Source organism: Elephas maximus, chromosome 10 (genome assembly GCF_024166365.1).
Source record: "Elephas maximus indicus isolate mEleMax1 chromosome 10, mEleMax1 primary haplotype, whole genome shotgun sequence".
Taxonomy (NCBI): domain Eukaryota; kingdom Metazoa; phylum Chordata; class Mammalia; order Proboscidea; family Elephantidae; genus Elephas; species Elephas maximus.
The window spans coordinates 29465306-29487039 of record NC_064828.1 but is presented as its reverse complement, the minus strand read 5'-3'; the positions used below and the strand labels follow the sequence as shown (position 1 = coordinate 29487039).

Sequence of the window (21734 nt, the reverse complement as noted above, 5' to 3'; positions counted from 1 at the left end):
TCCTTACTAGGTCCAATCAGCATAATGTCGTCAATGTAACAGACCAGTGTGACATCTTGTGGAAGAGAAAAGTGATCAAGTTCCCCATGGGGTAAATTATGACATTAAAAAAAAAAAAAAACAGTGCCGTCGAGTTGATTCCAACTCATAGAGACCCTATAATGATGAGATGAATTATGACATAAAAATTAGGACTTGAAAATTGATATATCCATGAGGTAGGACAGTAAAGTTCTATTGCTGGCCTTGCTAGCTGAAGGCAAACTCCTTCTGGTGGTCCTTCAAAACAGGTATGGAGAAAAAGGCATTAACCAGATCAATATCAGCATACCAGGTACTAGGAAATGTAATATAATTTGTTCAAGCAATGAAATCACAGCTGGAACAGCAGCAGCAATTGGAGTCACCAGCTCATTAAGTTTCTGATAACCCACTGTCATTCTCCAAGATCCATCTGTTTTTTTCCACAGGACAAATAGGCAATTTGAATGGGGATGTGGTGGAAATCACCACCCTTGCATCCTTCAAGTCCTTGATGGGGGCAGTAATCTCTGCAATTCCTCCAAGAATGCAGTATTGCTTTCGGTTTACCATTATCCTAGGTTGGGGCAGTTCTAATGGCTTCCACCTGGCTTTTCCAACCCTAACAGACCTTATTCCACTTTTGGAGATTCAACGTGCGGGCTCTGCCAGTTGCTGAGTAAATCTATTCCAATTATGCATTCTGGAACCAAGGAAATCACTACAGTATGGGTTCAGGGACCCACTGTGAGCCAAATATGAGCTAAGGCTCTGTTAATAACCTAGCTTCTATATGCGCCAATCTGATTGCTGGGTCACAATGAGGTTTTGGGTCTCCTAGAGTTGGTGTCAGTTCAGAGCTAGTATCCAGTAATTCCCCAGAAGTCTGATTATTTCATTTTCCCCAACAGTTCCCCAACAGGCACTCTCACAAAAGGCCATAGATCCGTTTGGGGAAGGCTGGGAGAAAGGTTAACAGTATAAATTTTTGGCAGTGTAATGGGGTCTGTACTCAAGGGGACCTGACCGCTCGTCATTCAAGGGGTTGTGGATCTGTAAACTGGCTCAAATCTGGGAATTTATTGAGAGGCCATGAATCTCTATTTTGGCAAGTCAAGTTAGACTACCATTCACTTGACCTAGAATTCTTCCACTTGTACAGATTAAGTAAATATTTACTATATTTCCCATTTATTTCATTCCTAGTTACACCATGACTAAGTAGCCAATGCCATAAGTCCATATAAGTCAGACCATTCTGATTACTGCTTTGACTCCGCTGTCCATTATGATAACCATGCCCACTTTGTCTTTGGTGACTGAGTGCCATCACTTGGCCCCTACCAACACAGGGTCCAATCAGCCCAATTGTAGTTAACCCATTATCATTGAGTCAATTCTGACTCATAGCGACCCTATAGGACAGAACAGAACTGCTTCTTAGGGTTTCCAAGGAGCAGCTCATGGATTTGAACTGCCAAGTTTTAGTTGCAGTGAAACTCTTAACCACTGCACCACCAGGGCCCCATTGTAGTTAGGTGCCTTAATTCAGTTAGGGAAGTTCTCGCTGTTGAATCTGACTTACATAAAATAGCAATCACAGCAGTCTTTAAGAATGTTGTGATTTGTTCTTCACAAATTTGTTCTTTCACCATTGTGGTAAAAGGTGTGTTCTCCAGTCACTCTATGTGTGGGTCTGTGGGTCTAACCTGGTAAATCCATTCTAACATGCCAGTTTCCCTAAGCCTTTGAATTCCTCCTTCTACAGTATAGCAAGACACGTCTGGCACTTCAACTTGTTTAGCGTGGGACACCGCTTAATCCATACTTCAGCGAACCAACCAAATAAACTATTAAATTGTTTCCTAACCTCTTGAGCTGAAGCACTGAATGAGAATCCATGCTTAGTTAGCCCATATCAATAAACTCAGACTGATCCAAGTTTATGTTCCTTGTATCATTTTCTCACACCTTTAATAGCCATTTCCACATATATTCCCCAGATTTCTGTTTGTATGTGTTAGAAAACTCAAACAGTTCTTTTGGCATGTAGTATTCTTCCTCCTGGGTCATGCTGTGTATTTCACTTTCGGGACTCACTGGGACTTAAGTCGTTACAGATCTAGAGGCAAAAATGGATGGTGCAGGATGTGTACTGAGATCACGCAGCAACATCTTGTAAGGTGTCTCCTCAGGCAATGCCTCAAGCAACGACTCAGACACTTCTCAAGGGAATGACTCAAAGGCTCTTCAGGCACAGCTAGATTAATCTCATCAGATGGGGGTGGAAGGGCTAATAGTTTTACTGTCGATGGTGACTTAGCAGATGAAGATGGAGTAATCTTTTCAGATAGGAATGACAGGGCTGGTTCTGTTGCCAGGAGTGATTCAATGGAATTTAGGGGCTCAGTGCTACCAGCTTCTTGATTATATGCCCATATGTCTCCATCCCAAGTTTCAGGATTCCATTTCTTTCCAATCAATGCCCTCACTTTAGCTTTAGATGCCATTCAAGGTAGAGAATTGAGTTGGTATTGTAATTCGGCCACTCTTATAATATGACTCTGAGTTTGCTTTTCAGCAATATCAACTCAGTTACTACAAGAAATAAGGTTTTATTTCAAAGCACAAGTGGAAACTTTGAGGTCCTTTATGCAGTGCTTGGGCTGTGACTCTGAAGTTCTATGCTCATCTCTTTGATAGTTACTAGGGAGGGGAGGGATAAGGAAGGGAAGTCACTAACTAAATAGTAGAAAAGTTAACTTTGATGAAGGAAAAGACAACACACAATATAGGGGAAGGCAACACAGCTTGATCAAGGCAAAGTCATAGAATCTTCCTAGATACATCTGAACACCCTGAGGGACTGAGTTGCTGGGCCTGAGGGCTGGGAACCATGTTACTGTGGGACATTAGGTCAATTGTCATAATACAGATCATAAAGAAAATATTCTACATCCTACTTTGATGAATAGCATCTGGGGTTTTTAAAGATCCTGAAGGGCCATCTAAGATACATCTATTGATCCCATTATGTCCAGAGCAAAGGATAATGAAGAAAACCAAAGATACGAGGAAAATATTAACCCAAAGAACTAATGAACCACATGAACCACATCTTCCACAAGCCTGAGCCCAGAACTAGATGACGCCTGGCTGCCACCACTGACAGCTCTGACAGGGATCACAACAGAGGGTCCCAGGCAGAGCAGGAGAAAAATGTAGAACAAAAATCAAATTCACAAAACAAAGACCAAACTTACTGGTCTCACAGAGACTGGAGGAACCCCCAAGACTATGGCCCCCAGGCACTCTGCTAACTCAGAATTGAAGCCACTCCCAAAGTCTACCTTTCAGCCAAAGATTAGACAAGCTTATAAAACAAACAATAACACATGTGAGGAACATGCTTCTTAGTTCAATCAAGTATACAAGACCAAATGGGCAACGCTTTCCCACAAGCAAAGACAAGAAGGCAGGAAGAGACAGGAAAACTGGACAAGTGGACATGGAGAACTCAGGGTGGAAAGGGAAAGGGGGAGAGCACTGACGCATTGTAAAGATTGCAACCAAGGTCACAAAACAATTTGTCTATAAATTTTTGAATGAAACACTTATTTGCACTCTGAACTTTCACATAAAACACAATAAAATTTAGATAAATAAATAGTACGAATTAACATTATGATTATGATTGTTAGTACAGCTGCACGATTGCTCTTTACTTCTTATCTTTAAGGTAATAGGCTGTTTTAACTCAGTTACACATTTACAAAAGAGTTAGCAGAAATTAAGGGAATGATCACAGTAAGTGAAAATTAAGTTTAATTTGGGAATCAGGATATTGGACTTTAAGGCTTGATGTTTTACCTTGGTTCCAGTGTTATGAGTCAGTTACAGCCTTCATCTTAATATTATGAATTCTAATTCTACTTCCTAACCTCCAGGATACATACTTAAGAAGGCATTCTTTTAGACAGAGCTGAGTAAACATTCTTAACAGACACTTTACAGCAATCAAATCCTTGTCTAGTTTAGAAATTCCAACTCCTGCCATTTTTGTTTTACAACAGTTAAACTTTGACAAACAGACTGAGTTGTTTCTTGAGTAGAAGTGAAGATCTTAGTTTAATTCAGAATGGAGTTTTAGCTTAGGTCTGAAGTCACCCAATATAGGTATGCCAGCACCTCAGTTTTTTAAGATTCACACCTGATTGATGGTTTGGTTCTGTATAGGGTTCTAGGCTGAAAATCATTTTCCTCAGTTGAATCACTTTTCCACCCTATTCTAGAACTCAGTCTTGCTATGCAGCAGTCTGATGCCATTTGGATTTTTGCTCTTTGATTTTGGCCCATATTTTCTCTCTCTTACTAATTTTGTAATCTCTCAATCTCTATGGTAATGAAATTCCACAGTAATGTGCCTTGGTTTTTTGATTGTTTGTGTCATTGCTCTGACACTTGGTGATTTTTTTTTTTTTTTTTTAATCTGGAAACAAGCCTTTTTGCTCTATGGGATTTATCTTTGTTGTTCCTTTTAAATTCTTTCTCCTGTGTTTTCTCTTTTCTTCTTGAGCGTATCTGAGTCGAATGCTTTTTCTCCTAACTCAACTTTTGTTTCTTGTTTTTATCCTATTTTTTACTTCTTTGAATTTTTTCTCTTAAACTTTTTTTATTGTAAAGAAATATATATAACAAAACAGCCATTTCAACCATTTTTACATGTACATTTCAATGAGATTAAATACGTTCCCCATGTTGTGTAACCATTACCACTATCTGATTCCAAATTTCTCCGTCATCCTTAATAGAAACTCAGTACCAATAAAGAAATACTTCCCCCATTTACTCCTTCTACCCACTCCTGCTAACAACAGGTAAAATTATTCTTTATGCATTTGTCTCTCCTGGATATTTTCCATAAATAGAATCATACAATATTTATTTGTTTCTGACTTGTTTCACATAATGTTTTCATGTTTCATCCACATTCATTGCCTATATCAGAACTTTGTTTCTCTTGATGGCTGAATAATGTTCCATTGTATGTACATACCACATTCAACAAAGTAAAGAGACAAACTATAGAATGGGAGAAAATATTTGGGAATTTTATATCTGAGAAGGATTTAATATCCAGAATATATAAAGAACTCCTACGACTAAACACCAAAAGTCTAACTACCCAAATTAAAAAATGACAAAGGACTTGAGCAGACATTTCACCAAAGAAAATATATGAATGTCCATTAAGCACATAAAAAGATGATGACCAATGTCATTAGTCATTAGGGAAGTGTATATCAGAATCACATGAGGTACCACTTTACCCCACTAGGATGGTTATTATCAGAGAAATGGAAAATAATGAGTATTGTTGAGGATGTGGAGAAATTAGAACACTTGTTCATTGCTGGCAAGATTGTAAAATGGTGCAGCCACTGTTGAAAACAGTTTGATGGTTCATCAAAAAGTTAAACATAAAACTCTCAGATGACCAAGCAATTCCACTCCCAGGTATTACGGAAAGAAAAATATGATCAACAAGTCAATTAGAGTTAAAAAGGTTTATTGAGCAAAGAAAACTTTTTGTCAACAGGAAGCACCCCTAAACAATGTCAAGGGGGCTCAAGATTACAAACAGTTACAAGGTACTTTTAAATAAAGCCAAGATGGTATCTTGCCCTTGCCCTTTGCTTTGTTTGATTGGTTAATCACATCTAATTTGCCTTTTGTTTGGGGGAAGTTAGTCACTGAATACAAAGCTGGTTTATCTTGATTCGTTTTGAGTTTTGCTAACTTATGCTGATAAATATTGCTAACCAAACCCATTGCCCTTGAGTCGATTCCAACTCGTAGCAACCTAACTCTTGCTGATTCACGTTGATAAAGAAAAATTGTCTGTTTCAGTTTCTCATAAATGGCCTTATGGCTTATTTTGTTTGGCTCTTGGCTCAGGGAAGCCATTTTAACTTTTGCCTCTATAAAACTTTTAACTGTACACACTCAAAAAAATTGAAAGCAGGGACTCAGACAGCTACTTGTATTCCAATACTCATTGCAACATATTCATAATAGCCAAGAGATGAAAACAATAGTTCTTTGAATTTTTTACTCAACTTTAAAGGAAACTTCTTTGACTATCTCTCAATATGTTTTAATTTTTTAAAATTGTATGTATTACTTTTTTGTATTTTATATTTTCCAAAAATAGTTTATTCTCTTTTTACTTTTTAAAGTATCCTATTCCCAATTCAGGACTGCAAATATTTTCTCTTATTATTTTTAAGGTATTAAAGGTTTTTTGAAGTTTATTTTTCCCGTGTTATCTCTGATTCCACAGATTCTTTTCAGACTTCCTAAAGGCTCACATTTTTTCCTCTGTGGGAGCTTTCTGTGAATATCTTACATATATTAAAGTATGAGGCACCAAAATTTTGACCAAAAGCTAATACATAGGTTTCAGTTTAGGCTTCCAGAAGGGAGACAGCCATTTCATTTGTGATCTCCAAAGGCAGAATGTGAAAGGCTTTTCTCTAACATCATTTAACTTCTTAAGGGAAGATACCAGTATGCTGTTTGTGAGGTACATGTCCCTGTGAGCATCTGGAAGTGACATGTGAAGAGAAAGGATGGAAATTGAACAACTCCTTTCTCTTAATCTCTCTGTTGTCAGTACTGGAGCTCACCATCTCCTTTACGTGTATTCTGGCACCCTAAAACTCTCAGGGATTCTGGGGGATGAATTTGTGGTACTTCAGATTTAGCCTTCTCAACCCTGCCAAATCGGTTACCACTCCTTTGTTTTCTAATTACAGACATTTGTTGGAATTTCTTGTCTGTATCTAACTTTGGCTGCTAACCAAAGTGTCGGCAGTTCAAATCCGCCAGGCGCTCCTTGGAAGCTCTACGGAGCAGTTCTACTCTGTCCTATAGGGTCGCTATGAGTCGAAATCGACTCGAGGGCACTGGGTTTTTTGTTTTTTTTTTTTTTTTAATCTAATTTCTATCCTGTTTTCTTTGTTCTCATGGGTCAAAACCTTTTTATTTTTAATCTTTTATTATTATTACTAGTAGTAGCATTAGTATCATTTTGTTTATATCTTAATAGGGAAAAATAAAACTAAAGTAGCCTGCCATTTTAACTAAATTTCAGTGTATTTATTGTTTATTTAAAAAATAAAGATACAAAAAATGATAGAAAGATTCTTTTGCAGAGGAAAAATAGTTATAAGAAAATGCAACAAAATGTTAATGACAGTCATGTATGGAAAAGCTGAAGTGTAAAGACACAGTTTTAAAGAGTTCTTAGAAGTCCCACTCTTCAGCTACTGCTAAAATCATGTTGTCCACTCTCAGCTGCAAAGAAGATGCAACATTTTAGCTGAGCCTCCATAAATATTTTCAAGTCTCTGTTACTAATGAAAAAAAAAAGGGCAACAGATATTGAGGTAATAACCAGAAGGCTTTGTCACAAGTACCTACTGTACAGCCAGCTCTGTGCCATTTCCAAGTAGAGAAGAAGGTAGGCTGTCTATAATTTTGATCAGTTGCAGAAATGAGATGATACATTTGGAAAAAAAACACATTTGTGATACTGCTTTATAATCTGTATACTAGTGTGCTTAAGGAATATAGATAAAAATATTGGATGAAAATAATCAGGGAAGACTTCTTGAAAGAGATGAGTCATAAGACAAGATCTAAAGAAGTTCCTCAGAATAAAAATGATTTAAAAAAATCTGTGAAGTATTGGAAATAATCAGCTATTCTCCATCTTGGCTAAGAATACCACAAAGAGAAATGTGCTCATTCCATTTTGGCCCCTTCTTTTTCAAATTGAAAATAGTTTTAACTACAATTTTATGATAGGTATACATCTCTTTGACTTAGTTCAGCAGTTCAGGTTATCAATTCATTTCAATTGCTTTAATTAATCCAGTCTGTGTATGGCAAAAATGAGAAGTAAGATTTGTATCAGTAGAAATACTACAATAGTACTAGGGTGGCAGAAAGTATTCTAATTTTCCAAGAGGGGTCTTTAAAAAAAAAACTGCTCCCTACCAAAGTATGTCTTCTTTTTTCCTATACAGAAACCACCTTTTAGTCAGTTTATACTAATCCCCTTTATTGTATGCAGTGTAGATTTCTATATTTGCATCTATTACCTTGCATTATAATTGCTTATGAATCTGTTTCTCTTACTAGACCATGTGATATTTGTGTGAAAAAACTAGAAAAAAAAATGAAAGAAGGAAGGAAAGAAGGACAAAAGGATGGGTAGATGGAAGGAATGAGAGAGTGGAGGAAGAACAGGAGAGGGAGGGATGAAAAGGGAAAAAATGAAAGAAAGAGGACAGAAGGAACAAGAAGGCAGTCTCTAGCAAGTTAGACTTTCTTTTTCTAGGAGGAAAAATCTGATTCCTCAGTGATATCTTTCTAATCCCATTCAAAATTATTGAATTGTAACAGTCAGAAATTTTATTTGAATAGAGGGGATCTAAAGCAGTTAAATACGAGATTGAGTAGCAGTGTTTACTCTTCCCCCTCTAATCAGAGGATAAACCTTGCCAGTATGGAAAGGTTTAGGTTTAGCCCCAATGGCGACTAACAGCAACAAGAGTTTACAACAATAACAACCAACCCAGTGTTCTCAAGTCGATTCCAACTCATAGCGACCCTGTAGGCCAGAGCAGAACTGCCCCATAGAGTTTCCAAGGAGCGCCTGGCAGATTCGAACTGCCGACCCTTTGGCTAGCAGCTGTAGCACTTAACCACTACACTGCCATGGTTTCCACAAAAGAGTTTAGCTCACCTAAATGCAAGAAAATGAATTGGTATCAAATTATATCCTTCTAAATGAAAAATATGGGATAGTTGAGTTTTAGAAACTATTCCAACATTTTAATCTATGGTGGTCTTTGAAAGTATCTGCTAATTCTATGAATTTGCAATTCTGATAAACTATCCCTTCTGTTTTTCCTTTAAGGAGATCTTCCAATTCCATAGCCACTTCATGGCATTCTTTACATCCCCATTTCTCAGAGTATAGATAAGTGGATTTAGCATGGGGGTGATGGTAGTATAGAACACAGACACAGCCTTATCCAGTGGGAAGGTAGTGGATGGACGGAGATAAATAAAGATACAAGGGACAAAGAAGAAAGTCACTACAGTCAGATGAGATCCACAGGTAGAGAGAGCCTTGCGCTGGCTCTCTGCAGGCCGCTTCTGAAGACTAAATAAAATGACTGTGTAGGAGGCCAAAAGAATGAGGAAACACCCCAGGGAGATGAGACCACTATTGGCAATCACCAACATGTTTACCAGGGTTGTATCAGCACAGGCAAGTTTTAGGACTGGGTGGACATCACAAAAGTAGTGATCAATGACTTGAGCATTACAGAAGGGCAGCTGAAAGGTCAGGAAGGTCTGAACAAAGGAATGGCCCAGGGCCCCCAACCAGGACAGTGATGCTAGCACAGAACAAACATTGGCACTCATGATGGTAGTATAATGGAGAGGTTTGCAGATGGCGGCGTAGCGGTCAAAAGCCATAACAGTCAAAACAAAAATCTCAGCACAACCAAAAAAGTGAAAGGTAAACATCTGAGTTACACAGCCCCAGTAGGAAATTATCTTTTTCTCAGAAATGAAGTCTGCAATCATCTTGGGTGCTGTGGCTGAGGAGTAGGCAATGTCCACAAAGGACAGGTTACTGAGGAAGAAATACATCGGTGTGTGGAGCCGGGGGTCAGAAAAGACAGTAAGCAAGATGAGTAGGTTTCCTGCCATGATCATGAAGTAGAAGAGGAGGAATAGGGCAAAGAATATGAGTTGCATTCCAGGATCTTGGGACAGTCCCAGGAATATAAATTCGGTGACATTGTTAACTACTTCCATGGGGATTCAGACAGGACTGGTGAAACGGCTCTGGTTCTCTGCCAAAGTAAACATGTTTAAACCATTATAGACGTGGTAAAGCTTAACAGGAACAATCTTATGAAAATATTTAAGTGATGCTAAATATAGAAGAGGAAATTTTTCATGTTTCTTGAACATAGCTAATAGATGTTTTTCTGATTATTAGTGTTCTTACCAAATTATTGACTCACATTTGATTTTCTGTTCCACTTAGACCTATAGTTCCTTTTATCCAAACAAGAATCTAGAGAATCTGAATTTCTTTCTACTGGATTCAATGTTTTTCCCTAATCATTCCTCTTCCTCTTCCTCCCCCCCCTCCTCTTTCTCCTTTCCCTCTCCCTCTCTTTCTCTTTTCCTCTCTTTCTCTCTTTCCCCTTTCTTTTTCTCTCGCATTAGAAATTCTTTTTGGAGCAAAAACTTAAATTTAAATGGATAAATTAATGTGTGAGATTGAAGATAAAAGCAAGAAATCAGAATCTAAGATCTAAAATTTCTAGTGAGCCATATTATTTTAATAGATACAGATCAACGTTAGAAGAACTAGGCTCTCCTTAATCAAGTGAGGAAGACTCAATGTTTTGTTTCTAAATTAGAAAGTTTTGGTACATGTCAAGGTTAAAAGGAACTTTATCAATTAAAAATAAAGTCATATACAGTGACTGAGACCAACTTACACATTGGCCTCTGCTTAACAACAATCCATGCTTATAAACCAACAATAGAGGGGGGAGTCTGAGTCCTAAGCATTGATCTTCATATGGAAATTCCACCTGCTTATCAATAGAAAATACAGGAGTGATCAACCTATACAGAGAAGGACCTCTTTCTACATTGCTCTAAAGATTTGAAAAGTTTAAAAATTTATCAAGGATAATATGTTGCTGTTGATAGCTGCTGTCGGGTCAGCCTAAAATGATGGTGACCTTATGCACGATGAGACTGAATATGAGATAATATTCTGAAATATTTTACCTCTCTCCATTATGTGCAATCTATTTGCCTTGAAAAAGCTGAGTAACTCTTTGTCCTTGTAACCCTAGGTAAAAATCTGCAATAAAATTTCCCATAAAAATAATGTCATAAATGGTCATAAAGTAAATTAAGTGGTATTATTAGTAATTTCAGAAACCCTGGTGGCATAGTGGTTAAGAGCAACAGCTCCTAACCAGAAGATTGGCAGTTTGAATCTACCAGGTGCTCCTTGGAAACCGTATGGGACAATTCCACCTTGTCTTACACGGTTGCTATGAGTTGGAATCAACTCTACGGCAAACAGGTTTGGCTTGGTTTTTTATTAGTAATTTATGTGATTTTAGCTTTCATACTATAGTCTGTGAATATAATATAAAATAATCACCATTAATGGCATTGTTTCCAAAGGAAAATGCATTCTGAGTTTTAAACAGCAGTCTTGTAAATACATTTTTAAAACATAACACATTTACAACTTAGAAATTATTTTAACGCATTATCTAGAAAAATAATATGTTGCAATTTTTTTAATTTAGTAAATGATTAATTTTACTTCTTATAACCTTTTCCTTTTAAAAAAAAGTTCCCGCTTTATCAATTCAGCAACCAAGTCTCTCGTTACAGATAACAGCCTCAAAGAAAAATTAAATAGCTTCTTCCTTTTCAGAATTTAACTGGTCTAATCAGATTTTTTTTTTTAATCAGATTATTTAAAAATTGCATCAGGATGTGTAATTTCCATAAATCCTAAGTTCTGTTAAACTACTTCAAGGAACTGAGAGTATATTTTTATGTAATCTGCACGCTAGAGTAACTTGTGGAGCCCTGGAAGGGAAATGTGAGCTCTTTTTTTAATTGTACTTTAGATGGAGGTTTACAGACCAAATTAGTTTCTCGTTAAACAACTAATACACACCCTGTTTTGTGACATTGGTTACCAACCCCACAACATGCCAACACTCTCCCCTTCTAGACCTTGGATTCCCCATTATCCCATTATCAACTTTTCTGTCCCCTCCTGCCTTCTCATCATTGCCCCTGGGCTAGTGTACCCATTTAGTCTCATTTTGTGTTATGGGTCTGCCTAATCTTTAGCTGAAGGGTGAACCTCAGAGGGTGTCCAGGGGCCACACTCTCGGGATTTCTCCAGTCTCTGTCAGACCAGTAAGTCTGGTCTTTTTTGTGAGCAAGTCACATTTTAGATAATAAGTTTCAATTAATAAAAAAGAAAACTTAGAACAAATTGCTAATATTTCTTCGGTGTGAAAAAGAAAGGTTCAAAATGCATACAAGAACAAAGAATCAACAGGAACTAAAAAGGTCAAACAAAAACAACAGCTTAAACCTACCACCAGAATTGTTTTCACTGTGACTACATTTCAAATAGCATGGTTTAATATAATTATAACTTATTAATAACTCCAGTTTGCTGAACAGTAAACCGAACTGTGTCTTCTGGATTCAGGTTAATGAGCAGCTAATTTTTTCTGAGTTTCCTGTTCTTACTAAATCTTCTAAGGTTCATGAGACATGGTCAGAAGTTATCCCCCAGAGTAGTGATCCCTAAGAATCTTGAAGTATAATAGGGGAAGAAAAGTTGTATTGGCATACAGAAATTGAGAAGTTTGATTTGTTTTGGTTCTGGTTCTGTTTTTACTGCATGATATCTACCACAACAAGTGAACAAAAAGTGCTTGGCTTTGAGTCTTTTTCAGATAAAATATTTCACGAAAATTTTACAAGCCTCCCCTAATTAAGAGTTCAACTGCTAATTAAAAGGTTGGTGGTTGGAATCCAGCAGCCGCTCCTTGGAAACCCTATGGGGCAGTTCTACTCTGTAATATAAGGTCACATATAGTATTGTATTATAAATAAATTTAAAAAAAAAGCCATTGCCATCGATTCCGACTCATAAAAAAAAAATTTTTTTTTTTTTTTAATGAGTCGGAATCGATGGCAATGGCTTTTTTTTTTTAATTTATTTATAATACAATACTATAATAAAATAACATCATGTTTGTTTTTTCCAGGCTTCAGTGTCTTTACATTTCCTTGCCCTCAGACCCAGGTGAATTGAAATTAATATATCAGAAAATCTGTGTTGTAATGAGAGATATAAAAATGCCACATTCAATTAGCGGGATGACAAACAGAAGTAAAAATCTCTATGGCTATCATAGCCTCTTTTTCCTTGTGCGGCTAATACCAGAGCCCCACTTTCACACAGAAATCAGATTCAAAGTTTTCCTACTTGTCTGCCTAGTTCATTCAACTTTTTTTTTTTTTAAATAGCAGACCTTCTTATGAAAAAGTTGTAGATTTCTATGTATCAGGGCTCTGCTGACTTAAATTCCAACATTTCTCAACACTGAAGTTATTTTCAACTCTGCTTTGTTAATTTAACATTCATTTTGTGGAAAAAATATTTATTTTTCAGTGCCAAATTGTGTGAAATTATTGAAACTAACTCATCTTTTTTGCATGGCATGGTAGACAGAGTATTGCTCAGAAGCTGAATGATTTAAGTTTGAGAGCCAACTGAATAACTGGGTAAATCCATTTACTTTCTCTGAATCTTGGTTTTCTCATCTATAAAAGATGAATGATAAAATTATATAGCTCACAAAATTGTTGCAGAATTAAAATGAGATCATCCATGTGATATTTTCTGTATCTGTGAAATGCTTTACTTTATCATTGAATCTGTGAAGGGAGATCTCTCTAGTAAGTAACCCATTGCCGTTGAGCTGATTCTGACTCATAGTGACCCTATAAGACAGAGTGGAACTGCCCCGTAGAGTTTCCAAGGAGCACCTGGTGGATTGGAAATGCTGACTTTTTGGTTAGCAGACGTAGCTCTTAACCACTATGCCACCAGGGTAGAATGTGTAATTTCATCTATTCAGCTATCATATAAAAGTTATATAGTGTAACCAATAAAAACTATTAACATCTATGTATAATTTTATTACTGAGACAATAGATGATCATATCTTGCCATTTCCATGGTTGAAATATTATTAATAGTAGTTAATGTTTACTAAACACTTTACTATGTGCTGGATTGTGTACTAAGTTTTTTGCATATGTTAATTCTATTCTTACAGCAAGATCGTACTTTTTATCATCCTTATTTCACAGAGTAGAGCATCAAAGTTTGAAGAGATTAATTAAATTGTCCAATATAACACAGTAAGTGAAGGGGTTAGCTGGCATTTGGATGGTGTTAGTCTGATTTCAGAACCCATGCTATACACATCCCCTTAAAGCTAAATAAATGAATAAATAAAATTTTCATTTAAAAAAAACCCTGTATTTTAAAAGGCCATTGTTCTCTTATGCTGTATAATCCTTTGTCTACAGGATATTCTCCATGCCCGAGAAATTTTGAATGATTAATGACACTATATCAGCCAAATTCTGTTCAGTCAGAATCATTTGGAAAAATCATAAGGGCTGAAAACATGAGTGGATTAAAAACAAAAAAAAACTTATACTGTACTCACCATATGCTAAATGTCATTCTAAGCATTTTACATATATTTATTTATTTCTACACAAAAATCTTATGAGTTAGACTATCACCATCATCATTATCATCCCCACTTCAGAGATGATAAAACTGAAGCACGGAGAGAGGAGGTAACTTGTCCAATGTCACAGAGCTAGTGAGTGGCAGAGCTGGTATTTGAACCAGACAATGGGGCTTCAAAGTTTGTTTTCTTAATAATTATGCCTGCTGCAAGGAGCCCTGGTGGCACAATAGTTAACTTCTAGGCTGCTAACCTAAAGGTCGGCAATTCAACCCACCAGAAGCTTTTCAGGAGAAAAGACTTGGGGATTTGCTCCCATAAAAATTTCAGCCTAGGAAACCCTGTGGAGCAGTTATACTTTGCCATATAGAGTCGCTATGAGTCAGAATTGACTCAACGGCATACAAGAACAATATGCATGCTGCTAGGGCTGATGGCATCAAAGTCACCATATCATCTTACTCACCTGAAAGTCTGAAAAAAACTCCTTTTCTGCTGATTATAAAGAGTCTGGTTTATTCTTTTAAGCATATCAGTATTTAGAGATAAAGACTACGGTTGCAACTGGCAAGATCATCATAACGTACATAGTTTGTGCTCAACTTTGCTAAAATTAAATTTATAATGGTAATGCATTAACAAATGATCCCATTTTGATCATGAATCCAGACATTATTTCACCTGGAGGAGATCTGCATGTAGACTAATGATCATAGTTCTCTGTGATGAAGGCAAGGATGCCTTTCCAAAGAATATCACCACTGAGTAGAATTTTGAAAGATGAGTCAGAGTTAACCTAATAATGAAAAAAAAAATTGTGGAGTGTGGAGACAGAAGAGTGAAGAGGGCAGGAAGGACATTCCAGGCCAAGCGAATAGCATATATGCAGATATAATGGTGTAATGGCATCCTCTGTGGAAAATGCCTATAAGTTTGACATGATACAGGACAGAATCTAAATAAATGTTGGAAGATGAGGCTGGAAAGATGGCAGATCCCAAATCATAAAGATCCTTGAGTGTTAAGCTGGAGAGAGGAATTTATCTTGAATAATTTGGGGGACCATGAAGAAAGATCACTCCCACGTGAGAAGAGCAAGTAGAATGGGAGGTGGTAGAGAATAGTTTTTACAAAGAAGAAGGCTGGAACCCAGCTAGCCAAGATTCAAGCCTCAGCTCTACCACTAACAGTATGATTTTAGGCAAGTTATTTCACTTCCCTATGCCTCAGTGTTCTCAACTGTTAATGTGATAAGAATAGTACCTATCTCATAGGGTACTGTAAGGATTGAGTATGTGCTACATATAAAGCACTTATGTATATGACATGCTTTAAGCGTGTTACCCATCTTAGCAACTAGAGATTGATTGGAAGCCTGGAGAGGCATAATCTTTGGATACTAATATCCTGAACATGGACATCTTCTAATTCCCATTTATATATATTTCCATGCTTGTTGAAATCCTAGAAAGTACATCTACTGCTGACACCCTTCCAAATATATTCTTTTGACTGGAGCAGTAAGAAAGTATAGCCCACATCACCACATGGTTTTCCTTAGAGTTCAAGCAAGGATACTCAAAGATGCTTAGAGTTGCTGTATCCCTCCTGAACAGTGACAACTTGTCTTTATCTGGGATATATCTCGGGAGCACAGAAAATTAACAGTAGTCTAGGACTCATGATATCTCTCTACCATCTTCATTGGGAGAAAGAGGACAGGACTTAATGATAGAAGAACTGGACTTGACTCCTAGTTCTGCCTCTTACAAGCTGTGTGACAGTAACAAGTTTCCTAACTTCTATGAACCTTAAGAGTCCTTCCCTCTAAGTAAGTTAACAATGTTGCCATGGTAAGGATCAAATTAGATATAGATGTAAAAGCATCAAGCAATCTACAAACCTAAGTCAAGATTGTTTTGTGGTGGAATTTCAGGAGTATTAGCATCAGACATCTGAACTCTGTAGATCAGAAAGTCTATGGAACTTATTGATTATTCTCCCCGGTTTGTCCAGGTTCTTCAGTAAAATTTGGTCTCTCTAGGATGATGCCAAGGAGTATATACTAGTTATAATGGGATCTGTACTGTTAAAGAAACACCGCTGGTCCTTTATTTAACCCCATAAGTCCACTTAAATTACTTCAGATAGAACAAATAGAAAAGAATGCAGCTTCTGAAATCCTCCAAGAGGGAGCTTTAGTCTTAGTTTTTCCTGTGAGTGATTTGAAAAGGAACGAGATCAAACATTCAGGATCTCTTTCTTAATAGCAAGCTCCTTCCTATGGCAAGGTCTTTGCAAGACAGTGTTCTTGACTTCAATATCCCTCATAGAGACATTGTGACACATTTCATGTTTTAATATACCTGGTCAATTGTCATCATTTTATTAACTACCAATTCTTTAAAATTTTACCCATAGAAAGGTTTATAGTCTCAATTTTTTCTGTTCCTCTAATTGTCCATAACTAAATAAGCAATTTACTAACTGTGGGGGTTAGAGATAAGTAAAACTTTGAGAAAATCTACAAATGACTTAAGAGGCCTTCACAGAACGCAAGGTAGAGACTTTTAAGTTATGATCTATTTGATCCTCTATAATTCCCAGAGCACTAATAGTTATTTACCCTTTCATTCAATCAATATTTATTGAGAAGGATCTTTGTTAGGCACTGTTCTGGGAATATAAAAAGATTACTGGAACTCAATTTCTTACATAAAACCACTCATTTTAGAGTAATACCTTTAAATGACCTTTCAAATTCCCTTTAGATTGAACCATTTCTTATGCAAAAATCCTATACATAGATAAAAAGAATATTAGTGATCACTTGATGTTATTTCACTCATTTAACCACTGGTGAAACAAATGAGGTTCAGAGCACAATCTGAATTATCTAGGCCTCACTGTTAGTTTCACCATTAGTTAGGACAAATTCCAGTTGAAATAGCACTGATACATGCTTCAAAATATTGCAAACTGCTCTCTAAATAACTTAATTGAATTACTGAAAGAAATGTTGTAAAGTGGGTGAAGAATTTAAAGATTCCTCCTTATGCCTAAATATGATTTGAATCAATGAAAATTGTCCTTGCCTTTTTCACTGATAGCTGAAGTGCCAGTCCAGATAGGAAACTCACTCTTCTTGAATGTAGTCCCACAACATGGATTTGGACAACATGAAATCTTGGATCAATAAAGCTTCCTGGGATAGAAATGTGATCTCAACTCTATGAGACTGAGGTCTTCTGTATAGTGATTGTTCTCTTATGCGTGTGTAATATTTCTCTTCTACAGGCTAAAGAAACAGTCCGGAATTTGTTCTCGCTCTCTCTCTCCCTCCCTCTCCTGCAAGATATGTTGTTATGTGTTTAGAGCCATGCCATAGTTGCTGACCTTGGTCTGCAAGAGCCTCTGGGTCTGTGGCTGCCAAGAAGCAGAAATCCTCGGTAATCTTTATACATCACTGGAACCCTGAGGGAAATGCTGTGCAGCGATTGGGTAGCAGCTAGAGCGTTATCAGACAGAGAAAGGACAAGTGTAATCCTCATTAAGAGATTATTTATAAAACTATATGAAGACTATTTGGTAAGTAACGAGTTAATAAATATTCATGTATTGTCACAATTTCCAAATTTATTCAAAGTCAGGGCAAGGGAAAGGGGAGGATGATACTGGGTATTATGACATTGAACCACTAACCCAGCAATAAAATAGTTTGTTTGCTTATGAAACTATTAAAATATTTTACTTTCTTTTAGTAATTACTGCAGCTCATTTGGACAAACAAAATGTTTAATTTAGTGGCACTGTGAATATACTGCCTCAGTCCCATTATTATATGAATACGTTTCTAAGGGATTTAGATCAAAAGGGCTTGACCAGAGTTGGCGATTACCTCTGTGAAATCTAGTATAAAATTTATCACTAAATTGCAGTGTAAACTCTTGGGCCAAGCTTAAAGTTCTGTGTGTGCTGAACTTTGGCGCAACCGTAATAACAGGAAAAAATGCAGCACTCACCTTAGAGTGATTTTCTGGGGCAAAAAGGATTATTATGTTACAGCATAAAAGTGCTTTTTATTGTCATTATTGTTAAGGTTTTATTGCTCTATGAAGCTCTAGGTTACAAATAAAGTGGCTGTTTAAACAAGGAAATGACTAATTCGGACTGTCCTATTTTCAGTGGGTTGGTCTCTCCACACAAAAAATTCCTTTTGAAATGAAGGTCTATGCAGAACACTTTTCTTTCTTCTTCTTCTCTCTCTCTCTAAATCTCTTTTTCCCTTTCTCTAAATTTCTCTCGTTCTTTTCTTCCTTCCTAAGTTCCTTTCTTCTTTTGTTTCTTCATTTTTTCCCTGTTGTTCCTTCCTATGTCTCCTTCCTTTATTCTTACCCTTCCTGCCTTCCTTCCTTCAAAACAGCATTTATTGAGCATTTATTTGTGTGAGATACTGTGCTGGACACTGTCGCTACAAAAACCACTGACTAATGCGCAGCCCAACAAGTAAGAAGAAAATAGTAATAAATATGGTAAAGTTCTGTGCTAGCTACAGATATGCACAGCCTGCTGTGAGAATCTATATGAGAGTCAGTTAATGAAACTCTACTACAGCAGGGTCAAAGGTGGCTTCCAAGAAGATGAGACTTTCAATATGAGTATTGAAAGTGAAAACTGTGTCAGTAATTTAGCAGAGGAAGAAACATGTTCAGCAGCATAGAGGCAAATGGAACTGCAAATAGTTCAGAGATTTCTACAGTGGAACAGGCCTGGGGCAAGACGTGGGAACTAGAATAAACACTTAGTATTTTCTCAGAACAAGCTTAGCCACTAAAACTGGGCCTGAGGTTTAGAGTGGTACTATAGCAAAGCTAATACTATGGAGACCCCTGGGTATTATCTTAGATATTCTTATCCTCATGCATACCCCTACCAGTACAGACTCCCGTGATAATATATTGTATCAGAGTCTGGAACAGGATAGAACTTACAGATGAGAAACTACAGCCTTGAAGAAACAAGAAGAGGAGATTGGTAAGAACAGGAAGTCAAAGAGTTACTTAAGAGATAGAAACTAGAATTGTACTGTATTTATATCATAGGTTTCATATTTCCCTTAAATAACATAAACTCATCAGATTTGTTTAAACATTTATTTACAGAATAATTAAAAAAAAGATTCTAGGGAAAAGAAAGAGCTTATGGACAATAAATCAATAAATAAAGTCATTGGTACGACAAATAAAAAATGGATAACCTTGGATAATCTACCCATGAAAGAAAAACAATAAAATCTGGGAAAATATGCAGTTTAATTAATAATAATAAATCAATATTGATTCATTAGCTGTGACAAATGCACCATAGTAATGTAAAATGTTAACAATAGGGGAAATTGAGTATGAGAGAGACAGGAACTCTCTGTATTACCTATGCAACTTTTCTGTAAATCTAAAAGTATTCTAAATTTTTTAAATTATTTTAATTAGGAAATGATGCTATAAAAGCCTTGAAAGCAATGTTAGACAGAACATTTAAAAAAAAAAAACAAAACTTAAAATGGTTTTTTATGTAATATCTAAAGACATGTATATCACCTAACATGAAATCTCTTCTGTCAAGGCTGATATCAATATGAAACCCAGTGCCGTTGATATCAATATGAAGAGGGGGTTATTAAAGTTTTTGCTATCATGTGGCAAAATCATTAGTTCATCTTTCTTTCTTGTGATTCTCCAGGATCAAATAATTGTATAATCTTCTTTCAACCTACATTTCCTTTTAATTTGTTTCTCACAGTAATGACAGAACCATTAGTAATAATAGCAAAATTTGCAGTCACTATTTATTGAGTTCTGACCATCTATAGATACTCTTATTACAGCTTTACAGGTATCACTTTGCTTAGTTTTCTTGAGAACTCTGTGAGGTAGATACTATTATTGTTCTCGTTGTAAGACAAGAGACAATTGAGAGAGTTAGTCCCTTGTTCTCTAGTAAGTGGTGGAGCTGGGCCATGATGAGGCTGTCCAACTCCAGAGTCTACACTTTTGACCTCTCTACTCCACCATCTCCAATTGTTTAGGGTCACATATTGCCCTAGAATACTTTTCACTTTCCTTTAGTTGATGTTGAGGGACTCTATAATTGAATATTTAGATGATATATCAATAGTTGGTGGATGATACAAATAGAAAGATGTCTACCACATTAATTAGTTCAAATAGTTTTTGAACTAATTAATGCATAATTACTTGATAATGAATTAATGAGTGAAAAATTAATGAATGTTACAAGATACTAAAATCACTAGGATAATTAGAGGAACATCTTCCAGAATTTTTTTCTCTAAGTTAGGGGTAAATGTTGGGATGACATGCTGATTTCTAACAACACCTCGTAGTTTCTAGGGCTTTTAGAAGGAAAAATTTGGCAGTGAGGTAGAGGGAGGGGAAAGCAAAATTCCTTAATTTACATAAACGTATTGGTCCATTGGACAATGTATACTTTGGAATTAGGCTATAAATGTGCATAACTTTAATTCTCCTGATGTATCCTGGAAATATGAAGTCAAAAAATTCTGCCATGATTTCATGAATCAGAATTGCTTTGTCTCCTTTCAGTTATTTCAATACCCCAAAGGGTCGCAGGTTCTGGAAACGGGGGGCAGACCCATCTCAAATACCTGTGGGACCCAATGTAAAAATGGAGCCCATGAACCATATGTCTAAAGACTTAAAATTATAAATCAAGCTGACAAAATTAAAAAAAAAGAAATTCTTATACACTCCTAACAACTGAAAGGCCAGTTGCACATTTACTATCCTCAGCCTCCTGGATGTTCTATGCCAGGATATAACGGTGGAGAGAGAGCAGAGCTCCAGCCCCCGGCTCCCAGCGGCGCTGCTTCTCATTCCGAGCTCCACCGCGCTCTCTGCACGAACGTGGTGCTGCAAGCACACGTCCAGGCTCCGGCCACGGGCTTTACACACAGCGCCCCTCGGCCGCCCCTCCGGCTTGGGGTGCACACGCCAGGGGTGTTGTCCCCCCTCAGGAGGACGGACCCAAAGAAAAGACTCAGGAAGGCCCTGGAAGCAGGATCAGGCATCTGAGAAGGGAACTCTGGAGCCCCAGGTACCCGGATAATATCAGTCATGTACAGTTAGGAAAACGGAAACTTTACCAATTATATTAATAAAGAAAATTTAATACAGGTAATTGGTTAAACATGGATTAGAAGATTGAAAATGCAAAAGGAAATACACAAAATTCTTCATTTTC

The 21734-nt window shown here is 36.8% G+C and overlaps 2 protein-coding genes across 2 annotated transcripts in view; both read right to left on the bottom strand.

Annotated features, from left to right (window-relative positions):
* The window catches only part of LOC126084514 (olfactory receptor 4M1), a 56656-nt gene that overhangs the window by 21122 nt on the left and 13800 nt on the right, over window positions 1-21734 (bottom strand). The gene's annotated exons all lie outside the window — the stretch shown is intronic.
* On the bottom strand, window positions 8986-9924 carry LOC126084518 (olfactory receptor 4S2-like). The gene has a single exon (XM_049899133.1). The coding sequence runs from the start codon at window positions 9922-9924 to the stop codon at window positions 8986-8988; it is 939 nt and encodes a 312-aa protein (XP_049755090.1).